At 41.1% G+C, this 17,500-nt stretch overlaps 2 protein-coding genes across 3 annotated transcripts in view; one reads left to right on the top strand and one right to left on the bottom strand.

Moving 5' to 3' along the window:
- LOC113141689 (uncharacterized) overlaps positions 1-2,114 on the top strand; it is a 4,592-nt gene extending 2,478 nt beyond the window's left edge. For both annotated transcript variants that reach the window (XM_026326264.1, XM_026326265.1), the window contains 3 exons: positions 214-294; positions 562-655; positions 766-2,114. In XM_026326264.1, the coding sequence (XP_026182049.1) occupies positions 214-294; positions 562-655; positions 766-840 (250 nt within the window). In that variant the 3' untranslated portion in view covers positions 841-2,114. The remainder of the gene's footprint in view (positions 1-213; positions 295-561; positions 656-765) is intronic.
- Positions 2,115-8,235: 6,121 nt separating this feature from the next.
- LOC113140600 (adhesion G protein-coupled receptor L1-like) overlaps positions 8,236-17,500 on the bottom strand; it is a 113,743-nt gene continuing 104,478 nt past the window's right edge. Inside the window, exons 6-14 of the mRNA XM_026324504.1 lie at positions 16,848-17,068; positions 16,475-16,541; positions 16,217-16,308; positions 15,898-16,066; positions 15,560-15,715; positions 14,319-14,415; positions 12,008-12,130; positions 10,504-10,521; positions 8,236-10,341 (exon numbers count right to left, since the gene is read on the bottom strand). Of these exons, the coding sequence (XP_026180289.1) occupies positions 9,452-10,341; positions 10,504-10,521; positions 12,008-12,130; positions 14,319-14,415; positions 15,560-15,715; positions 15,898-16,066; positions 16,217-16,308; positions 16,475-16,541; positions 16,848-17,068 (1,833 nt within the window). The 3' untranslated portion in view covers positions 8,236-9,451. The remainder of the gene's footprint in view (positions 10,342-10,503; positions 10,522-12,007; positions 12,131-14,318; positions 14,416-15,559; positions 15,716-15,897; positions 16,067-16,216; positions 16,309-16,474; positions 16,542-16,847; positions 17,069-17,500) is intronic.

Genomic DNA, 17,500 nt, shown 5'->3' with positions numbered 1-17,500 from the left:
TTACTATAGTAGAACTGAATAGATTTTAATAATGTACATTTTTGCATTCATGGCTAGTTGAAGCAAGTGAGATGAGAATGCTTCCCTTTAAAAATATGTGTGAACAAAAATCAGGTTTATCATCCTGGTAAGTGAATCAGATGACCTGAAGCTCTCACCATGAGGTGTTGCTAAGCCCACTGATAATGGCTATGAATTTTTCTCCATGATCAGGGAGATGTACAATGCACATACTCCATGTGACAGCGATCGTGAAGATCATGAAACTGAACAACTGTGGCTGTTGATTCAGGGGTGAGATGCCTCTTGCTCTCTGTCATGCTGCACTGCTTGCAAACAAAAAGCTCTGTCACTTTCTGATTTCCAGTCTCCTTTGTACATTGTTTAATTTGGCCTGTCGCTGATGTTTGGACAGCTGTCAGAAGTAACTTTATGAACTGCCTCTCCCACCCTCATCCCAAATCTGAATGGCCAATCTGACTGCTGAAATGAGCATAAACCAAGCTTTACTGTGACTGTGCAGTGGTTCATGTCTCTTTTCCCTGTTGTTTCTGTCTCCAGAACTGCCATCCCAGCTTTTGACATGACAGGTGAAGCCGAAGCTTTGGTGAACAAGGACGGCTTTGACCATGTCAGCAGGTGCTCCACTGCACCAGTAAGTAGGAAGCTTTCAATACCTGCTTTACTTTTCTCTGTTAAAATTACCCCCCCCCCCACTCACCTGCACCAACTGGGTTTGACATAGCATGTTTTTCTTTGCTGCAGAACGGTGATGTGAAGTCAACAACCAAGATGAAGAACCAATATATAAATACTAAACAACAACAACAACAACAATAAGGATAATAATAATAATGATGATGATGATGATAATAATAATAATAATAATAATAATAGATATTATTATTCATATATGAGTATTCTCAGTATATGAGGTACATTTACTGATAGCTCCTTTGGAATCAAGTCCAGCACTTTTTTTTAACCCATGCTTTTTTTCCTTCAAGAACATGCTTGAAGGAAAAATACTTTTTCAAGTGTTAGAAGATTTTTTTTTACAAATCCAGAGCCAGAATTTTGTACTGATGGGTATTAGTGCATGTCATTAAGACAGAGATGAGAATGATTTGGATAATTTTATTTTAATTAGCTTTTACCATGCTTATTTATATTTGTTATTCATATTAACAATAATCCCAGTATTGGTTCAAATTAAAGACACCGGTTTAATGTTTTTTTTTTTTAATGTGCGGCTTAACCATAGGATGGGTGGACCAAAACATATCAGAAAATGTACCACATACAGCTGAGACAACTTATTGAATATATTATTGAGAATAATGTATAGTATAAATAAATATTTATAATAGTATAAATAAATATTTATAAAGTAAATATATGCATATTATTTATATGCTATTATGTTATACCTGTTTACAGTGAATTGTTTCAATGGGTTAAAAGTATATAAAAGATAATAATATTGCTGATATATACATGTATAGATGCATTTTTTTTCCTTGTCTTTTTATGTTTACGTGTTTTTTTTTATCTTATCCTTCCTAAATAATGTTTTTTGTGTCGTGAGAAACATTTTTATTTTTGAATGGGAATACAGAGATTGAATGTGATGGTTTATATTTCTCTTTGATCGATTATATACTGTACTATGCTGTATGCTTTTTTTTTTTTGCTATTTTTGATTAACTGCAATATAGTAATAATGACATTGTGATAGCAATCATGACTAATTTAGTAATAACAATCAATTATTTCACCCTGGATTTTATATCATTTTTATCTTGGTTTCTAAATTACTAAATGCAACAAGATCCCTGCAGTTTCAACTTTATACCACAAGGGAGCAGTAAATAGTCATAAGTTCGGCAACACTGAGGTACAAAGGAACCGAGATTTATTATATTATTGAGTAATGCAAACTCAATTAATGCAGATTCAGTCTAAATTGTAATAGTTTGAAATGTCCTATCTGTACTAACACCTATACAATATATATCTTTGATATCATACTGTATTTCAATAATCATAAACTCTGATTAGGGCTAAAAATGTAAAAATCTTTTGTTTCAATAAATCATTCCTCCCTAATTGTACCGCTGATTTACAATTGTGTGGTTATTCTGTGAAGTTAGCGTGTACATATTTGGATTGACCACTAATTTTCTGAGTATCGCATTTGCTTGTATCAACTAGAGGCAGTAAGTACACTTGATAATATAAATGTTATCCACAGAATGTTACAGTACTTAAAAGTGTTGTTTGACCTATGGGTTAAGGTTTGGTAGTAATTACAGTAACAGTTAAACACACAGGGGATCATTTTGAATTTCATATTTCTTTCTTCGCTATCTTTTGGGATCTGCTGAGAGCTAGTGTAAGTCTTGGTTTGTCCGTGTCTGATTCTAATTTAAGTTTACCCTAAATGTGCAATGGCCTTGAAAAGTACACTTTTTACCTCTCAGATGGACGGAGTGCCAAAAAGTGAATGTGCCAAGGTGTTAGAGGCTTTTTTTGCTCGTGTTTGATATGTCAGTATGTGAACGTGTTAGTGTAGCGCCAGGGAAAAGATGGTGATTGAATGATCAAGGCTTCTGAGTTTTCTCTCTCAGGGAGTTTCAGTGAAAGGACATGAGTGAGGTAGAGGGTGGGTAGACAGCTGGATGGGTAGGGGGGTGGGTCATACATATATAGCATACAGTATGACATAAAAACAGGTACATGGGATTGGCAAAGTTGCAGGAAGGCTGTAATTATGAATGAATATGCCATGCACTGATGCTCATAGCAATTAGATATTGGCTAATTAGTTACCAATCACACTCTACAGGATTATAAGCAGCCAAGGAAGCAAAACTCAGTGGGAGCTGAACAATGATCACACCACATCAGGGGTAGAAAGGCTTAGATGGGCTGCAATAACCCAAACACTTAGATGTATTATCCCTAACTGATCTCTAGTTGATCACAGTGTTTATGCTGACTCTGGAGTGTACTAAAGGTCGCCTACTGTTGTGTGCTGCAGTGGCTTAAAAGACAGCTGCAAGCAAACAGTGTTGCATTCAGAAGTCAGTAAGCTGTACTCACACTGCAGTTATTAAAAGATTACATCGGGGATCACACCACACCATATGATTAATTAACCTTGACGGATGCTTTGTAAAGCTGAATCCAGCTGAGCAAGTATGTCCACAGGTGTGCAAGTATGCACACATACTTTATATATGTGGTGGTTGAAAAGCTTCACCATAGCTGGACCTTGTGAATCAAGGTTACTGTAGCAAAACAAAGCCTTGTTTTCTGAAGATGAATATAAGACCAGTTCTCTCATCCTCCCCAGTGTGTGAGACCCTTACTGATCGCTGCTGGGGCTCTGGGTTTTGTCTCCTAAAGTGACAGCTTGGATTTTTTTCTACACCTCTTTAAACACTTTGTGTAGTAAGCTTTGGACACAGACCAGTGTTTGACAGAATCATCATCCAAACCACCAGGTCAAATCTGCATATGCATAGTGTACAGTGTGTGGTTCAAAGGGGAGCTGACTCAGGAAGGGACTCGGATGCTTGGCTCCAGTCCCCAGCTTCCCGTGGTAAACAGATGAGCAGCACAGTGCTGTCGTAACATGCAGGACAGTTCATGAATAAAACATAACCATTTTGTTTGTGCTTAAAGATGCCTTTTCATTTCCAATTTGAATCATAAAGTACTATAGATATATTGAAGTTTATGTGCATATGGTACAGCAAAAGATTAATAATTTCTGTGTGCTGTCATGTTTTATCTCAGTGGCACATGCACAAGCACAACCACCCGCCCACCCACCCACACACAAACCACATCTAAGCCCCTTGAAGGTGTTCCAAGAGAAATCCTGAAGCATGAACAGTATAAATTTTCAATAGTTTTTTATTAATATGTGCTGATACAAGGTCTTTCTGACCTGCGATGACACTCACAGAAAATCATCCCCTTTGGCCCAGACAGCTGTCAAAGCAATGACCATAAGAAAAAAAAAAAATCTAAAAACAAATGAACATTATTCCTCATTAAAAACAGATAATAGCAACCAAATCAAGGTGTTATATGAACCTCAGTTTACAAATGTCTCAGCAGTACATGATCAATTATCTATTTCATAGAAAAAAAAAATCACAGAAAGCTCTGTAAATGGTGCTATATGTACTGTAGAACCCCACATGGCACAAAGTCAGTACTCATTGTTTCTACCAATGCCTACAGTCTGCTATGTAAAACCACAAGGACTCAATAATATATTCCCATACATGTATGTATGCATTTTGGATATGTCCAATACTGACTGGTTTCTACTGTACTGAGCTCATTAATATAGCCCCTAGTTGATATTCCATTCGCACCACCTATAGCTAGCTATTCTACCATAAGGACCGTGGTGGGGTTGTTTTTTTTTCTGGCAGCCCCATGGACATTCATGGGATGGAGATCACTACAGCCTTTGATCAACACCTGCAGGCACAGTTCAACTTCTCCCCACTCACACAGTCGGTGCACCCAGAGGAGGAAAAGGAAGAAATAGAAAAAAAAAAAAAAAAAAAACTGATTACAGACTCAGCCTGCTACTGCTGTATGTGAATGGGTGTTGTGATGTAAACAGCAGATCCATGCCTTCCTCCACTTCAGTATATAAAAGTACCTAACAGACAGAGAATGAGTGTTGGATATATGTCTATGTGTCAAAGGATATGTTTGTTTTGGTTTTGGACCTTGGGGTCTCTATGTAGAATGGGCCTCACATTTTTAGCACTTGGAGAACCCCCCATCCTACTCAAAAGCCCCTCTGTTGTTGGTCCCACCCTGTGCATCAAAGATGGCTGCTGGCCTGAAATGCTGGCACAGCTCCCAGTACACATTCAACACAAAAGAGAAACACAATCCTTATCAGTGGGTTTATGCCATACCCTTACATGTTCTTAAAACTACGCTATAAGTACTGTATAGTAGTCATGACATGTAACAAGAGACCAGTAACAAAATAGTTCTACTTTATCATTGTTTATATTTGCATTTTAAAAATCTCTATAGGAAAAGCCTGTCACATTTGTAAGCACTCTAAAAATCTTGCTTTAATCGGCTGATGTGGCAGTGGATTCATTTTCACATTTTTTTTTAAAGGAAGCATCCATTAGACCAAACAGTCACATCATCTTTCTTTCTCTACAGGGAGATTTGTTTTACTCTATGAACTTGAGATCTGGCATGCCAGCCTGATCAATTTAAACCATAAAGTGATAACCTCTGGACTGCAAACCACCAACAGAAAGCCATCTGAAACAAAGCAGCACATCCATCTCCTTATCTACAGACCCAACCCTGCACAGCCTCACTGCGAACCCCCTCTCCCACTGCCTCTGAGTTTCGGAAATATCTACTAATGTTGTCCCCACTATGTTCCCTTTTTGACCACGCTTTGCAGATATAATAACACTTTTCTCTTCTGCTGCTGTTGAAAATCATTCCCCCAACCACCACACCACTACCACCACCACAATTGCACTTGTAGTGTTATATGGACTGCACAAATCACTGGAAATAATAATAAAAAAAAAGGTCTGTGTGAAGGGTCAACTGTGAGTGAATGGACTGTGGGCCTGCTGGGACTTCTGCTGGGACTTCTGCTGTCTAATGATAGACTGAACAATGCTATAGCTCACTTTCCACTGACACTAAACCACAGGGGTGAGACAGCACTGTGTCAAAGGTGTGTCAAACCTTTTAAACAAGTGCCCACTTAACCGCTAGAGCATGCGCATGACAGGCTTTCTACTGGCATGGAATGGGAATTGCGTTAAACATTTGCAGACAGAGACAGAAAAAAGAGCAGGAAAGACAGTGACTGTGAGTTCACTGCAGTAAATTAGTACCCACGGTGTTATTATTGTAATCAGAGGTTTCGAGGGCTTTGAATGGTGGAGAAACTCCCGTTGTGCGAGCCTCCATCCAACAGCGTGGGCTGCAGACCTTCTACTGTATAATCACTACCATTTACCACAGTACAGCGCTCCTCTGTTTATTGAGATATTAATCTGGGATAAACAAAGCTTTTGACAAAACAAATTAAGACTCTCAAAGAAGTGCTGCACTAATGGAGTCCATTGAGATTGATATTAAAATGTGGATGAGATGGGGGGAGAGGGAGGAAAAGAAAAGGAGCTGGGAGGTGCTGGAAAAAGAGAAGCAGGCCCAAGGTGACGCACATTTCTCCTCTCATGGGCAGTGTCAGCCCAAACAGTGTTTCTCCCTGGGGCAGGTCCCGGTGGAGCACTAGAGATCAGCATCAGCACATTATGTCAAATGCAGTGAGGGAGGGCTGGAGTTAATGATAATGGTGATGACAATTGTGAGGATAAAGGAGATGATGGCCATCTTGTGTTTCCCATTAACACTTCCACCCTGGAGTGATTTGTTGTATCTTCAGTCCTGCTTGTTAAAATACATTCAGTTGTCCTCAGCTGACCAGTGAGGGATGTCTTGGTACAGTGCCCCATCACTGTGCCATAAGATCCGTGCTTTACACTGTCCAGCACTGCAGCAGAGCAGAATACATGTGCATATTGTCTTTTCATTTGTAAACACGGACAGCTCCCGGGATCAGCTGCAAATCCAAGTCATGTACCGTCAAAACTACCATTGCACATGTTCCCCCTATGGCTCAAGTGATGACACTAGGGCCTTCTGAATGAGCCTTATTGTGCTCCATAGCCCATACAATGTTACTTACAGAAGTGATTTTAATAACAAGAATAAATGGTGGCAAATCCTTGTAATCCCTCTCGCTTATCTGTCTTTAACCCTCTTTCTCTTTCAGCCCCAGGAGCCACAGCTAAAAGCTGTCCTTTGGGTTCTTTTAGAAGTGGGACAGTCAGACCTAAGCAAATGTCACACTGCAGTCAATGCATCTATTTTCTGCTCACGTTCCATCCACACACCAAAGCACTTTCATTTGGCATACATTTGTAAGGGAAACTGTAAAAAAAAAAAGAAAGAAAAAGGAAAAAAGAAACCATGAATAAATCTATAAAAATAAATATTCCAAAAACATACATGAAAACTGATAAACTGATAAATAAACCATAATAAATGCCTATAAACAAAGCGTAGAAGGCAAACTCAGTGTTTTTTTGTTTTTTTTTTTAAGGTCAGACAGATTTCAGCTAAGTGAAAGGAGCCTTGTGATCAGCCCTCTGTTGACAGTTAATTTCTTAAATGTATCTCTCCAATAAGCTGGCGCACGGGAAACATGTTCCTCCTGATCGGTCAACCCTGCTTGTTCTTTTCTTGGTATGTAGTTATCTCAAGTCTCCTGTCCTCCTTATACCTGAACACCATGACAAGAACAACTTCCATTTGAGGTGAAGAAGTAATGGCAGGTCTTTGAAATGAGTATCTGCCCTTGTCTGATGTGCACTCAAGTCACTTCACAAAAGTAGCCTTTCAAATGTGTGTGTGTGTACATACAAAAGCCTGGCATACTCACACACTCATAACCTAGACACATTCATACTCTACTTACACACATGCACACAAATGCATGCACACTGGAAATTAACAAATTGTCACATTAGGCTCTGGGGTAATGCTGAAACTATCTTTAAGAAACAGCAAAATGCAATATTCTCTGATAGCAAAACAAATGTCATTATCATACATGCTAAAACAAAGGTTTTAAAAAGTAAGTAATCTGGTTATAGCTTCCAAATAATACGAGAACAAACCAAATCACTTTATCGATGCTGTTCACCCACAATGCTTTATTGTGCCTGTGAGGCACAGTATGACATTTGACGACATCTATCTCGCTTGCCCCACACTTCCCGCCCCCTGCTGACTTCGGCAATTCCAACCCAGGAATATCAAAGGTCAAACATTCACAACATGTAGTGGGTTATATTACATAAAAATTGAGCCTAGATATTTTTGTTCCCTTTTTCATTTGTATAAATAAAAATACTACACATCTCCATCTCCATCGGGTCACTAAGGAATTTCACCGAATGACACAGTGCTGGGGCACAGAAGAGCGAGAGAGCAAGAGATCAAGCAATGGGGGAGAGAGATAGAGTGTATCATTCAGGTCACAAACTCCAAAACATTTTATTTTTTCTTTCAGCTGTTTGTTGCAGTACAAGAAGTCATTTTTCATAGTATTTGTTACTTTTGTTGCTTTTGATCATCTGTTGTCTCTATTTACATAGTAGGAATAAAGTAGATTCATGTGTGGTTCCTATGTACACGGTTATAGCAATTGGTTGACCAGTGTGTTTGCGACATTTACAGTCCTGCTTGTCACAACCACACACAGGAGACGAGTCCACTTCAACTGGCTAGGCTCTAACAGCAAAGTACAGGGGGTGACACCAGTCCGCTTTCGCAGTCCCCAGAGGATGCAGACCCAATGTCAACAAATTCAATACTATCTTCAAAATAATAGCAAGGCAGTCATTTAAATTTTAAAATGCCTAAAGCAAACAACCAAAGAGACCAGTGGAGAGGATTGACCAGTCTTTTGAGGGCAGGGTGTCCTGCTCTCGAGGAGTGTTGCAGGGCCTCCTCAGTCTCTGTCTCTGCCTCTGCTCCATTTCTGTACAGAGTCGTCGATTCATAGCAAGAGAAAATGAAGGCAACTACACTGAATCAACTCCCACTGCCTGCTTGGAACAAAAGCTCTTGCTCCCTTTTACTTGGTTGGAGTACTGTTTTCACTTTTGATGTTCAGTAATGAGCACTTCTGGATGAGTGAGTGTGTATGTGTAAGAGTACGTGTGTGTTTACCTTGTGAATGTTCTAGTTTCCGTTCTGGCTCAATAAAAGATATTTTTGGCAACAATGAAGAGCTTTCTGTGAGATATTTTTTAGGTTAGAATAGTATACTATGTTCCCTGTCTCCAGAGCTAACTACTCCTATCAAATTATGACTCAAAAACGACCTATGGATGGTAAGAAAGGGAAATGAGATGAAATATAAAATGATATTCCCATCTCCGGAGGCAGGTCGGAAGAGAAATTACATATAAAACTTTAACAAAGTTTAAAGTTTTGAAATATCTGAAGGTAAAGGGGGTGGATTGGTACATTCAAACTGTTGGACTTGGCCTAAGGGTAAGCAGGGGAACTGAAGAGGACTAGGGCTGGAGAGAACAGACGAATGCTCTGAGGGAAAAACACCCATCAATCATCTCCAAAAGACAGGTGAGTGTTGACAATAAAGGCTGATTCTGCAGAAGCAGCCACGTCTCCCCCTGAAGGTCATTCTGTTTCCTCATCTGTTATTTAAATAAAAGTCAAGAGAAAGAAAGGCAACCAAACAAGCAAAAAGTGGAGAGACGCAAGAATGAGGCAGGCTAGGAGGTGGCTCTGGCCATCACAGTAGTCCCCAACTTCCTCTTTCTGGCTTAAGTCACAGGCTGGTGACCAGCTGCATCTGTCCGTCTCCCTCATTGTGGGCAGGCTCTGGAGCCTGGTGTCCCTCCCCACTTGGTCTCCGGGGTGGGGCCTGGTAGAAGGTCTGCATGGGGGCCCCACGAGAGCCCAGCGCAGGCCTCCCAGAGCTGTAGTACAGCTCCTCAGGAGGCTGGGCAGACCGAGGCACCACCTCCAGGGGCTCAGGACTGCTGTCAGGGTAAGGTGAGTCTCGCAGGTTGGTGATGCTGGTGTACAGGGAGTCACGAGCAGGGGAGTCTGGTGCTCTGTTACCTCCCTGCACACCAGCACTCTGGCCACTGTGGCCACTGTGGCCTAGGCTTTCAGTGAGGTCAGCTGTGTAGCTTTCTGACTCCTCTGGATCGCTCTGGTAGAGGACCGACTGGGCGCGCTGCAACAGCAGGGGCTCCTCCAGTGCTTTATAAAGCAGCTCTACATCCTGCGGTGTGCGCTGCCGCCCCTCTCTCAAAAAGTCCTCCTCTTCATCCATGCTCATAGACGGCTCGGGCCCAGCACCTGCTGTCCCCCGACCAACCCCACCGTGAGGACGTCCCCTGTCCCCTACGTCAGCCCCACCTCCTCCAACACCACCTCTCAAGTTGTTATGCACAAGCTCAGAGATGATCATTTTCTCAAATGCTGCAGCATCAGAGAGGTTTCTACGGATGCCTTCCCCTCCCAGGGCCTCTGAGCTGCGGGGATTTAGGAGGGGCGAGGGACTGTCTCCACCCCCACCACCTAGGAAGTCACAGCTGCCCGCACCTCCACCCCCTGGGCCACTGCGCAAGGAGTAGCTATTGTTGAAATTACCATTTAAGGGAAGGGTTTCCATTCCACAGGGGTCACGGGCCTTAGATAATGTGCTCTCTGGACCCAAATACAAATGGAAGAGAGACAAAAGACAAAGGGTTTTGGTATTATTATACAGTCAGATTCAAATGTCAGTAAGAAAAGAGGAATAAATATCAGACAGTATAATGTAAGCTGGACTATTTTATAGTGATGTGAACTGAGGTGAATGACACTTACTTGGGTCACGGAAGGTTCCTGGGCACCCCAGAGAAAGTTATGTAGAGTGAATAAAATGAAAGACACTAGTCAGTAAGTGTTCTTTAATGATGCAACATTAACTTGATGTATTCATTTTTAAGACATTTCAAATGGGAACCATTAATGGAATTAAAAAAAAAAAAAAAAAACCGCCCCTTTTGTCTTCTCTCTCTTACGATCAACCTCCCCACTCTTACCACACGCACAAACACATGCACAGTCACATTAACTCTGATTTATGCAGACTTAGTCCTGTTTGTTTGACACCATATTCCTCCAACATTTACATCTAAGCCACTGGAAATACTCTGGATATTTATTTACTTCTGTCAGCGATACCTGGATACATACATAATTCATACGAAGCTTTGTACAGTAGCTGTAATGTTTATTTTACGACTTTCCTTCAACACACCAAAGATGTTGTTCTTTTTCTCCCAAATTACAATCACACTGGAAAGCAAAAGCTACAGCCACCCAAAAAGAGCGAAGCGTGTTCATTTTTAAAATTTAATGTGTTGTATGACTTTAATCAACGTTCTTCTTCGGTGGTGGTATGGGTAATTAGACATTCTAATGAAGTGCTCTCTGTACTTCCTCTCTCACTCTCTTCTAAAAATGTCTTGGCTGCCAGGCCTGTGGCCATCAGGCTTGATATATTGTGTGGAGAGGCTTTAAAATATTTAACAGAAACACTGCCTTAAATTTCAGTTCTCAGACATGAGGCCTGATACTTTGCGGGTGCACACTCAGCCTGCCGCCAGCCACACACACGGTCAGGATTCTGCCTTACCAAGTAAATATTGGTACTGTAGTAGAGCAATTACCAGGATATGTGTAATTCAGGAGTTATGGGCATCCAAAGAGTGGAAAGGGAATGCAGCAAATGCGATGAAACAGCTATAAGACTGTTGAAAGAGTCCCACTGACAGATGCAAGCAGATACACACCCACACACACACACGCATTTACGGAGAGCACTCACACCTGACCGACCCACCTCCAGATGGACTGTCCCTGGCCACCGAGCTGTCTGATCCCTTTCTATGGCCGTCAAGATTTAAGCCAACTACTTTTTCTGCCTGGGAACAAGAAAACTGTCCTCAAGATTTCTGGCAGTCACAGCTGTAGCTAAACTTCTAATCAATTTGTGGCTGTTCTCATGACGATTCAAGATCTGACCAGATGGCTGGTTAGGCTGTAGGCACTGTTTGGCTCTGTTCTGCTCAGCCTAGTGAATCCGTCTGACAGCTACATAGTCTGGAAAAAAACAAAAAAAACAAAAAACACAACAAACACAGGCTCACACAGACACACACACACACACACGCGCATGCATGCAAGCGCTCGAATACAGCAGTGAGTGTGTGCAATCTGACAGTAACAGACAGAAGAACAGCAAGCTGAATGCATACTGTATGTATATACACACACATGCTGACAATAGTGCTCACACAGACTGGAGCATTTATGAGGAGCTAACCGGTAGAATTGAAGACACCAGGTGAGGGTGGGGTGAAACTCTCAGCCAGCAGAGTGTTGTAAGGAGAGGTACCAGTGCGAGTCTGCAACACCGGGTTTGTCAAAAGGTGATTGCCCATGGTTGCTGCAAGACACAAACATAAAAAAAAAAAATGAATATAATCATAAACAGACTCTTATCATTGCCTCAAATGTAGGCAATGCAAGTACAAGCAGAGAGACACTGCGCACAATAGGGGTAACATTCAGAAATTCACGTTTCCAGCACAGCAATAACATCTGGAATCATAAAAATATTTACTATTTATTCATATGGGGTTATTTTGTTATGCTTTATGGACTAATGCATTTCACAGTGTTCTCCACAATGTTTATGTTTGCTGATTGTAACCTTTGAGTAAAAATACAATTGCAGAGGAAAGGTACTGTTTGGAGCATTGCCATTCATTTTTTCCTTTGACTCCTGACAATGTAGTCAGACAGGGGAGAACAGTAATGCATGCCATTATGTAGTCTAGGGGTGCAGCCATTGAAACACGGTTAATTTCACTGTGAAATGTGAATGCCACTACAAGACAAATATAATTCAAAGAAATGGCACACTCAGAATGTTGTATAATGCCTATGTATGGCTCCAGCCTGAGGCAAGTCGAACAGAAATGCCATGAAATTAAAAATAGGACAGCATGACGGAGAGTAGTCCAAGGCAAAGTGTAACCTTCAGGTCTCACATCTACCGTTCATCACACAGCAAGGGAGCAGGCTATTCTAAAAAGTAAGATATGCACTCACACACAGCTATTTATTTGTCATTTCCCCATCCTCTTACACCTCCCCTGTCCATCTTTTTGGCATGCCAAACAAACTCGTCTCCCTCTATTCTCTGGCTTACTCTACTGTGTCTTGACTCAACCACATTTTCTCAGTTCTTCATGCCAGATTTTTTTTCATACTCCACCAAATTAGTTGGGATTAGCAGTCTGTGTGTATCTCTTAGGAATATCCTGTAGAAAATTAAAAGAACTAGCTTTAAGTGGGGAAAAAAGTAGGGCAAGGGGAATCATGGGAGGCTGTGTGTGTGTGTGTGTGCCTTGTCTTCTGGACACATTACTATTGTCAGGAAGAGATTGCGGTTCATAAAGAAGTGAAGTGGAGAAATCAAAGACATCCAAGATGCTAGTGATAACAACACAACGCCTCTCCTGCAAAATCGGCCTCTTTAATTACTCCTCCATGATAGCGCCCCTCTCTCTTTATCTCTCTTTCCCTCTCCCTCCCTCCTGTGGGCCCCTCCGTCTTTCACTTTCGGCCAACTGACAAACTTTTCTCAGTAGCACAGAAAATAAAGGCTTCACAGCACAGTTGTTTGTGTTTGACAGCACAACATGGAAGGATCCACATTGTGTGTTTCCTCCAGGCCTGGTGATTGCTCTATCGTGACGAAAAGCCCTGGAAACCGACCTGCCCGCCCAACCACACACACACGCAACTACACACCTCTCATCCATCCAGATCACTCATAGCAACCCTCTTCCTCACCCCCTGCCTTGCTCCTGTCACTCTACTCAATTAGAATAATTACCCCCTGTTCGCTCACACGCTAATCAGTTCATTAAAAACAAAATGGATGAAATTAGCATAGAGAGTGACGGCTGATTTAGTGACTGCCTCAGTGTCATCTTACACCAACCTCCCACCAAAAAAAAATCCGGAACCTGAGTCAACCTTGATCATCTCAGTGTCGCTGATGGCTGTGGCACTAATGCCTCCATAATTATGGTTTTTAAATGAAAAATAAAGTTAGAAACATAAAATGAACAAATGAGGTGAAAATGCATATGTCTACAAACCCTTTCTGATAGTTATGCACAGTTGATTAAATGTATTATTGATTCAAATATTGATTTTAAATACACAATAATTCAAAATAGACATAAATCTGCTTAATTACATCAACATTGCATTGGTACACATGAATTATATTATTCAATTTACACTACTGCTGCTACTCCTGGGAGGCCCCCCGGTGGCAAGACAATATGAATTATTAATTAACCTTAATAGATCTTGCATGTGAAAATATGTTTCATCAACCTGTAAATGTTGATATGACATGATCACAGAGGTTTTTTAACATTTCCTGTCCACTAACTATTATTGTCACTGCTATATTGTTATTATTATTGGTAGTAGTAGTTAGTGTTTTTAATAGTAAGCCTATATCAATATATTAGAATTTATGTGTCTTCAGGGATGTAAGTATGCATAACCTAATAGGAGGGAAGCAGAGCAACGATGGAGAGCAGCCTCACCACGGTTCAGTGTTGGGGTGCTGTTGATATCTCCTGCCATGAAAGAAGATTCTGTCTGCTTCCGAACCGTGTCGTTCCACATCCTGCGGATCCGACTCTGGAAGAAAGTGCAGAGTGCAGTGAGTGGCAGCAAACACACAGGTTAAATATAGAAAAGTGGCGGGTAGGCTTTGTAACTAAGTGGGGCTGCTGTAATCAAAACCATCCAGATTGCTCTAATCTGCAAAGAAAAAATAAGTAAACACGCCAGACAAAAAGATTGAGTAATGAGGTAAAGCAGCACACAGCTATAGTACGTCATGGTATCATAAGGAGTGCTAACAAACTCGAGATGCGTATACATGATTGTAGTATCAATACAATTACTATTAGGAATTGTCTTATTATATTGTGGGAAAGCCTGTTTGTTGAGAGTTGTGATAACTGAGAATGGGTGTTTGTTTGGGTGTCATTACACATGCCACCATGTATATTATTTCCAGATGTTGTGTATAGTGCCTGTGTCTATATAAAGCACATGGACTTCATAGGATATCTCAATTAATGAGTATTAATGATGCCAGGAATGGAAACATAAAAGTAACATCACAACAAAGGTGAGTACGCAGGCTGATTAGACCAGATTTTCATTAGAATCCTCTAATGAACACATCACATATCATGATGTTACATGCTTGTGTACTGCTCTTTCACTGAGAACAAAACGTAATGGTCGTGTTTGACTCACTGCACTTCTCTTTGTCATTAACAATTGAAAACAATGTGACTGTGTGCAGAAAAGTAAGCGTAGGGCTTTGCAAAGTAATTGGTGAGTCATTGGTATTGATCAGCAATCAAACTCCCACACGTACATTCATTTTGTACCTCAGTATCTTACATAACAGACCTTTTAAACAAAGGAAATATATAGGCTACCTGCTACATGAGGAAATTTCCTATTTTAAATGCTATTTCTATTTTGTTTTAACACTGTCTAAAAACGTCAGATACTATCAAGAGAGTCATTTGAGTCAAGTAAATTAATTTTTCATTTCATTTCACTGAAACAAGCTGATTCCCACTGAAAACAAGGACAATCATTTTGCTGCACAGGCAGTTTTACTTTTAATTTGTTCAAAGAACTCTACATTATTTTAAAACAGATTGGTGTGTACGGATGAGCAGGCAGGTGTGCCAGCATCATGTTTGTACTGCTTTGTCTGTGCCATCATTTTAGCTGTGTAGGGCTGTCCTCTCTGCACCTGTCTGTGGGCTGCTGCGTGGCGAGCTTGGCTGCCGCTGTAGTAGCGGTTGTTGGCACGCAGGCCGGAGTTCTTCAGGGAGCCGTGGGAGCTGGTGGTGGAGGTGCGGCTGCAGCAGTAGGAGTGACGCAGACACTTACTGTACTCCTTATGGACCTGTAAAAGAAAGACTAACAGCTTCAACAGGGTGGACTGAGTGTGGAGCAACAGAGGCTTAATTCTAACACTTTTTAAATATAAATCAGAGATGGATATTCATCCATAACATGTCATTTGTGTATTTATAGTAATGTATATAATATTTAGTCACTTTGCAAAGACCAGTGTGGTATTATTACCTTCTTCTGCAGAGCACAGTGGAAGATAAAGATGAACATGCCCTGGAAGGCATTGAAGGTAGTGAAGAGGTAGGCCATGATTACTGTGTTCTCATTGATAAAGAGGAGGCCAAAGGCCCATGTCAGCCCCAGCAGAAACAGCAGAGCAATGGCCCCCAGGGCCCATGACCTGATGGAAGTGGACAAGGGAATATGTTAGCAACTAATGTCTTCATACACAGAGGAAATTAATTGATTTGATTGGTTTGTTTATCATAAATATAGCTTTCTTGATAAAAAGCACACAAGGTATGACTCCTGTTTAATAATCTGAACTCACTTAATGTTATCCAGGCGGCTGGAGTCAGGTTTGAGTGCTGAAGAGTTGCGAATCATCTTGTGTAACGTGATCATGAGGAAAATGAGGTTAAGCTAAAAACAGAAGATAGGAAGAATCAAATGTGTAGTAAACTTTACAGTTTACTCCAAAGACACTAACATTGCACTGTCAACAGAACAGCATGGTGAAATACTTCTGGTTTGACAGTGATATTAAACTCGAGAGCAAAATAATACTGTGCGACAGTAAAGCTAATACCATAATAACAAATGAAACGGGTCCAATGAAGCTCCAGATGAAGTAGTTATCCACTCGTAGCCAGCATCTGGAGTAGCAAAGAGGAGAACAGAGAGTTACACGCAGCTAAGCTCATGAATAAACACACACACACACACACACACACACACACATGCACACATACAGATAGGCATGCACACACCATTTCCCTGTCTCAGCGGATTATCTTATGAAGGCTAATCATCAGGCTTTGGCTAAGTGTGTTCAGAAAAGGCAGTCCGCGGGGAGGTGCAAGAGCCGTTCACACAGCACTGCATATTAGATTTCCAGCTGGGGGGATAGCATAATCCTACTTCTCAATCTGCAGGTGCAAAAGGCCTGTCTTCACACGTACGCTTTCTTGGTCCCATAGCTCCTGTAGTCTATGGCCGCGGAGATTCCCACCACCAGTGCGGGGAAGCAGTAGCCACAGAGATAGTAGTACTTTTTGCGGGAGTATTCACTCTCAAAGACCTCCACCAGCATGAGATAGAGTTGCACACCCTCCAGACACATCCAGGAGAAGGCGGCCAAGAAGAAGAAATGCAGAAGGCCAGCAAAGATGGGACAGGCAATCTGAGGGTAGCAGCAAGAGTAAAGAGAAGAGAAGACGAGGAGCAATGCAAATATTAAGATGAAGGAAAAGAACAGTTAAAATCAAGACATATAACTGAGTGAAAAAAGGAGTGGACAGGACAGAGTCACTGTCAAGGTGTAGTTTTGGACATTCACAGAGAAAAAATGAAAAGCTGCCCCCTGGGTGACTGTGAATTCGTTACTCATTACAGTAAATGTTCTTTCGAGCAATGCAATAACACACTGCTTCAATTTCACTTTCATTGCGACCATTTGACACAAAAAGTGTTGCTTCAATTATTGTGAAACTGTGTTTTCAAGTTGGAACGTACAAAAACTGACCTGATCCTGTCATATACTTTCATAAGGCACAGAGGTATGTTAACTCAGTTCAATAACAGTAGATGTGCAGTAGCGCTTTAAAAAAAAAGG

Source organism: Mastacembelus armatus, chromosome 8 (genome assembly GCF_900324485.2).
Source record: "Mastacembelus armatus chromosome 8, fMasArm1.2, whole genome shotgun sequence".
NCBI classification, from domain to species: domain Eukaryota; kingdom Metazoa; phylum Chordata; class Actinopteri; order Synbranchiformes; family Mastacembelidae; genus Mastacembelus; species Mastacembelus armatus.
Note: the sequence above shows the minus strand (reverse complement) of the source record. Positions and strands in the feature narration are given on the sequence as shown.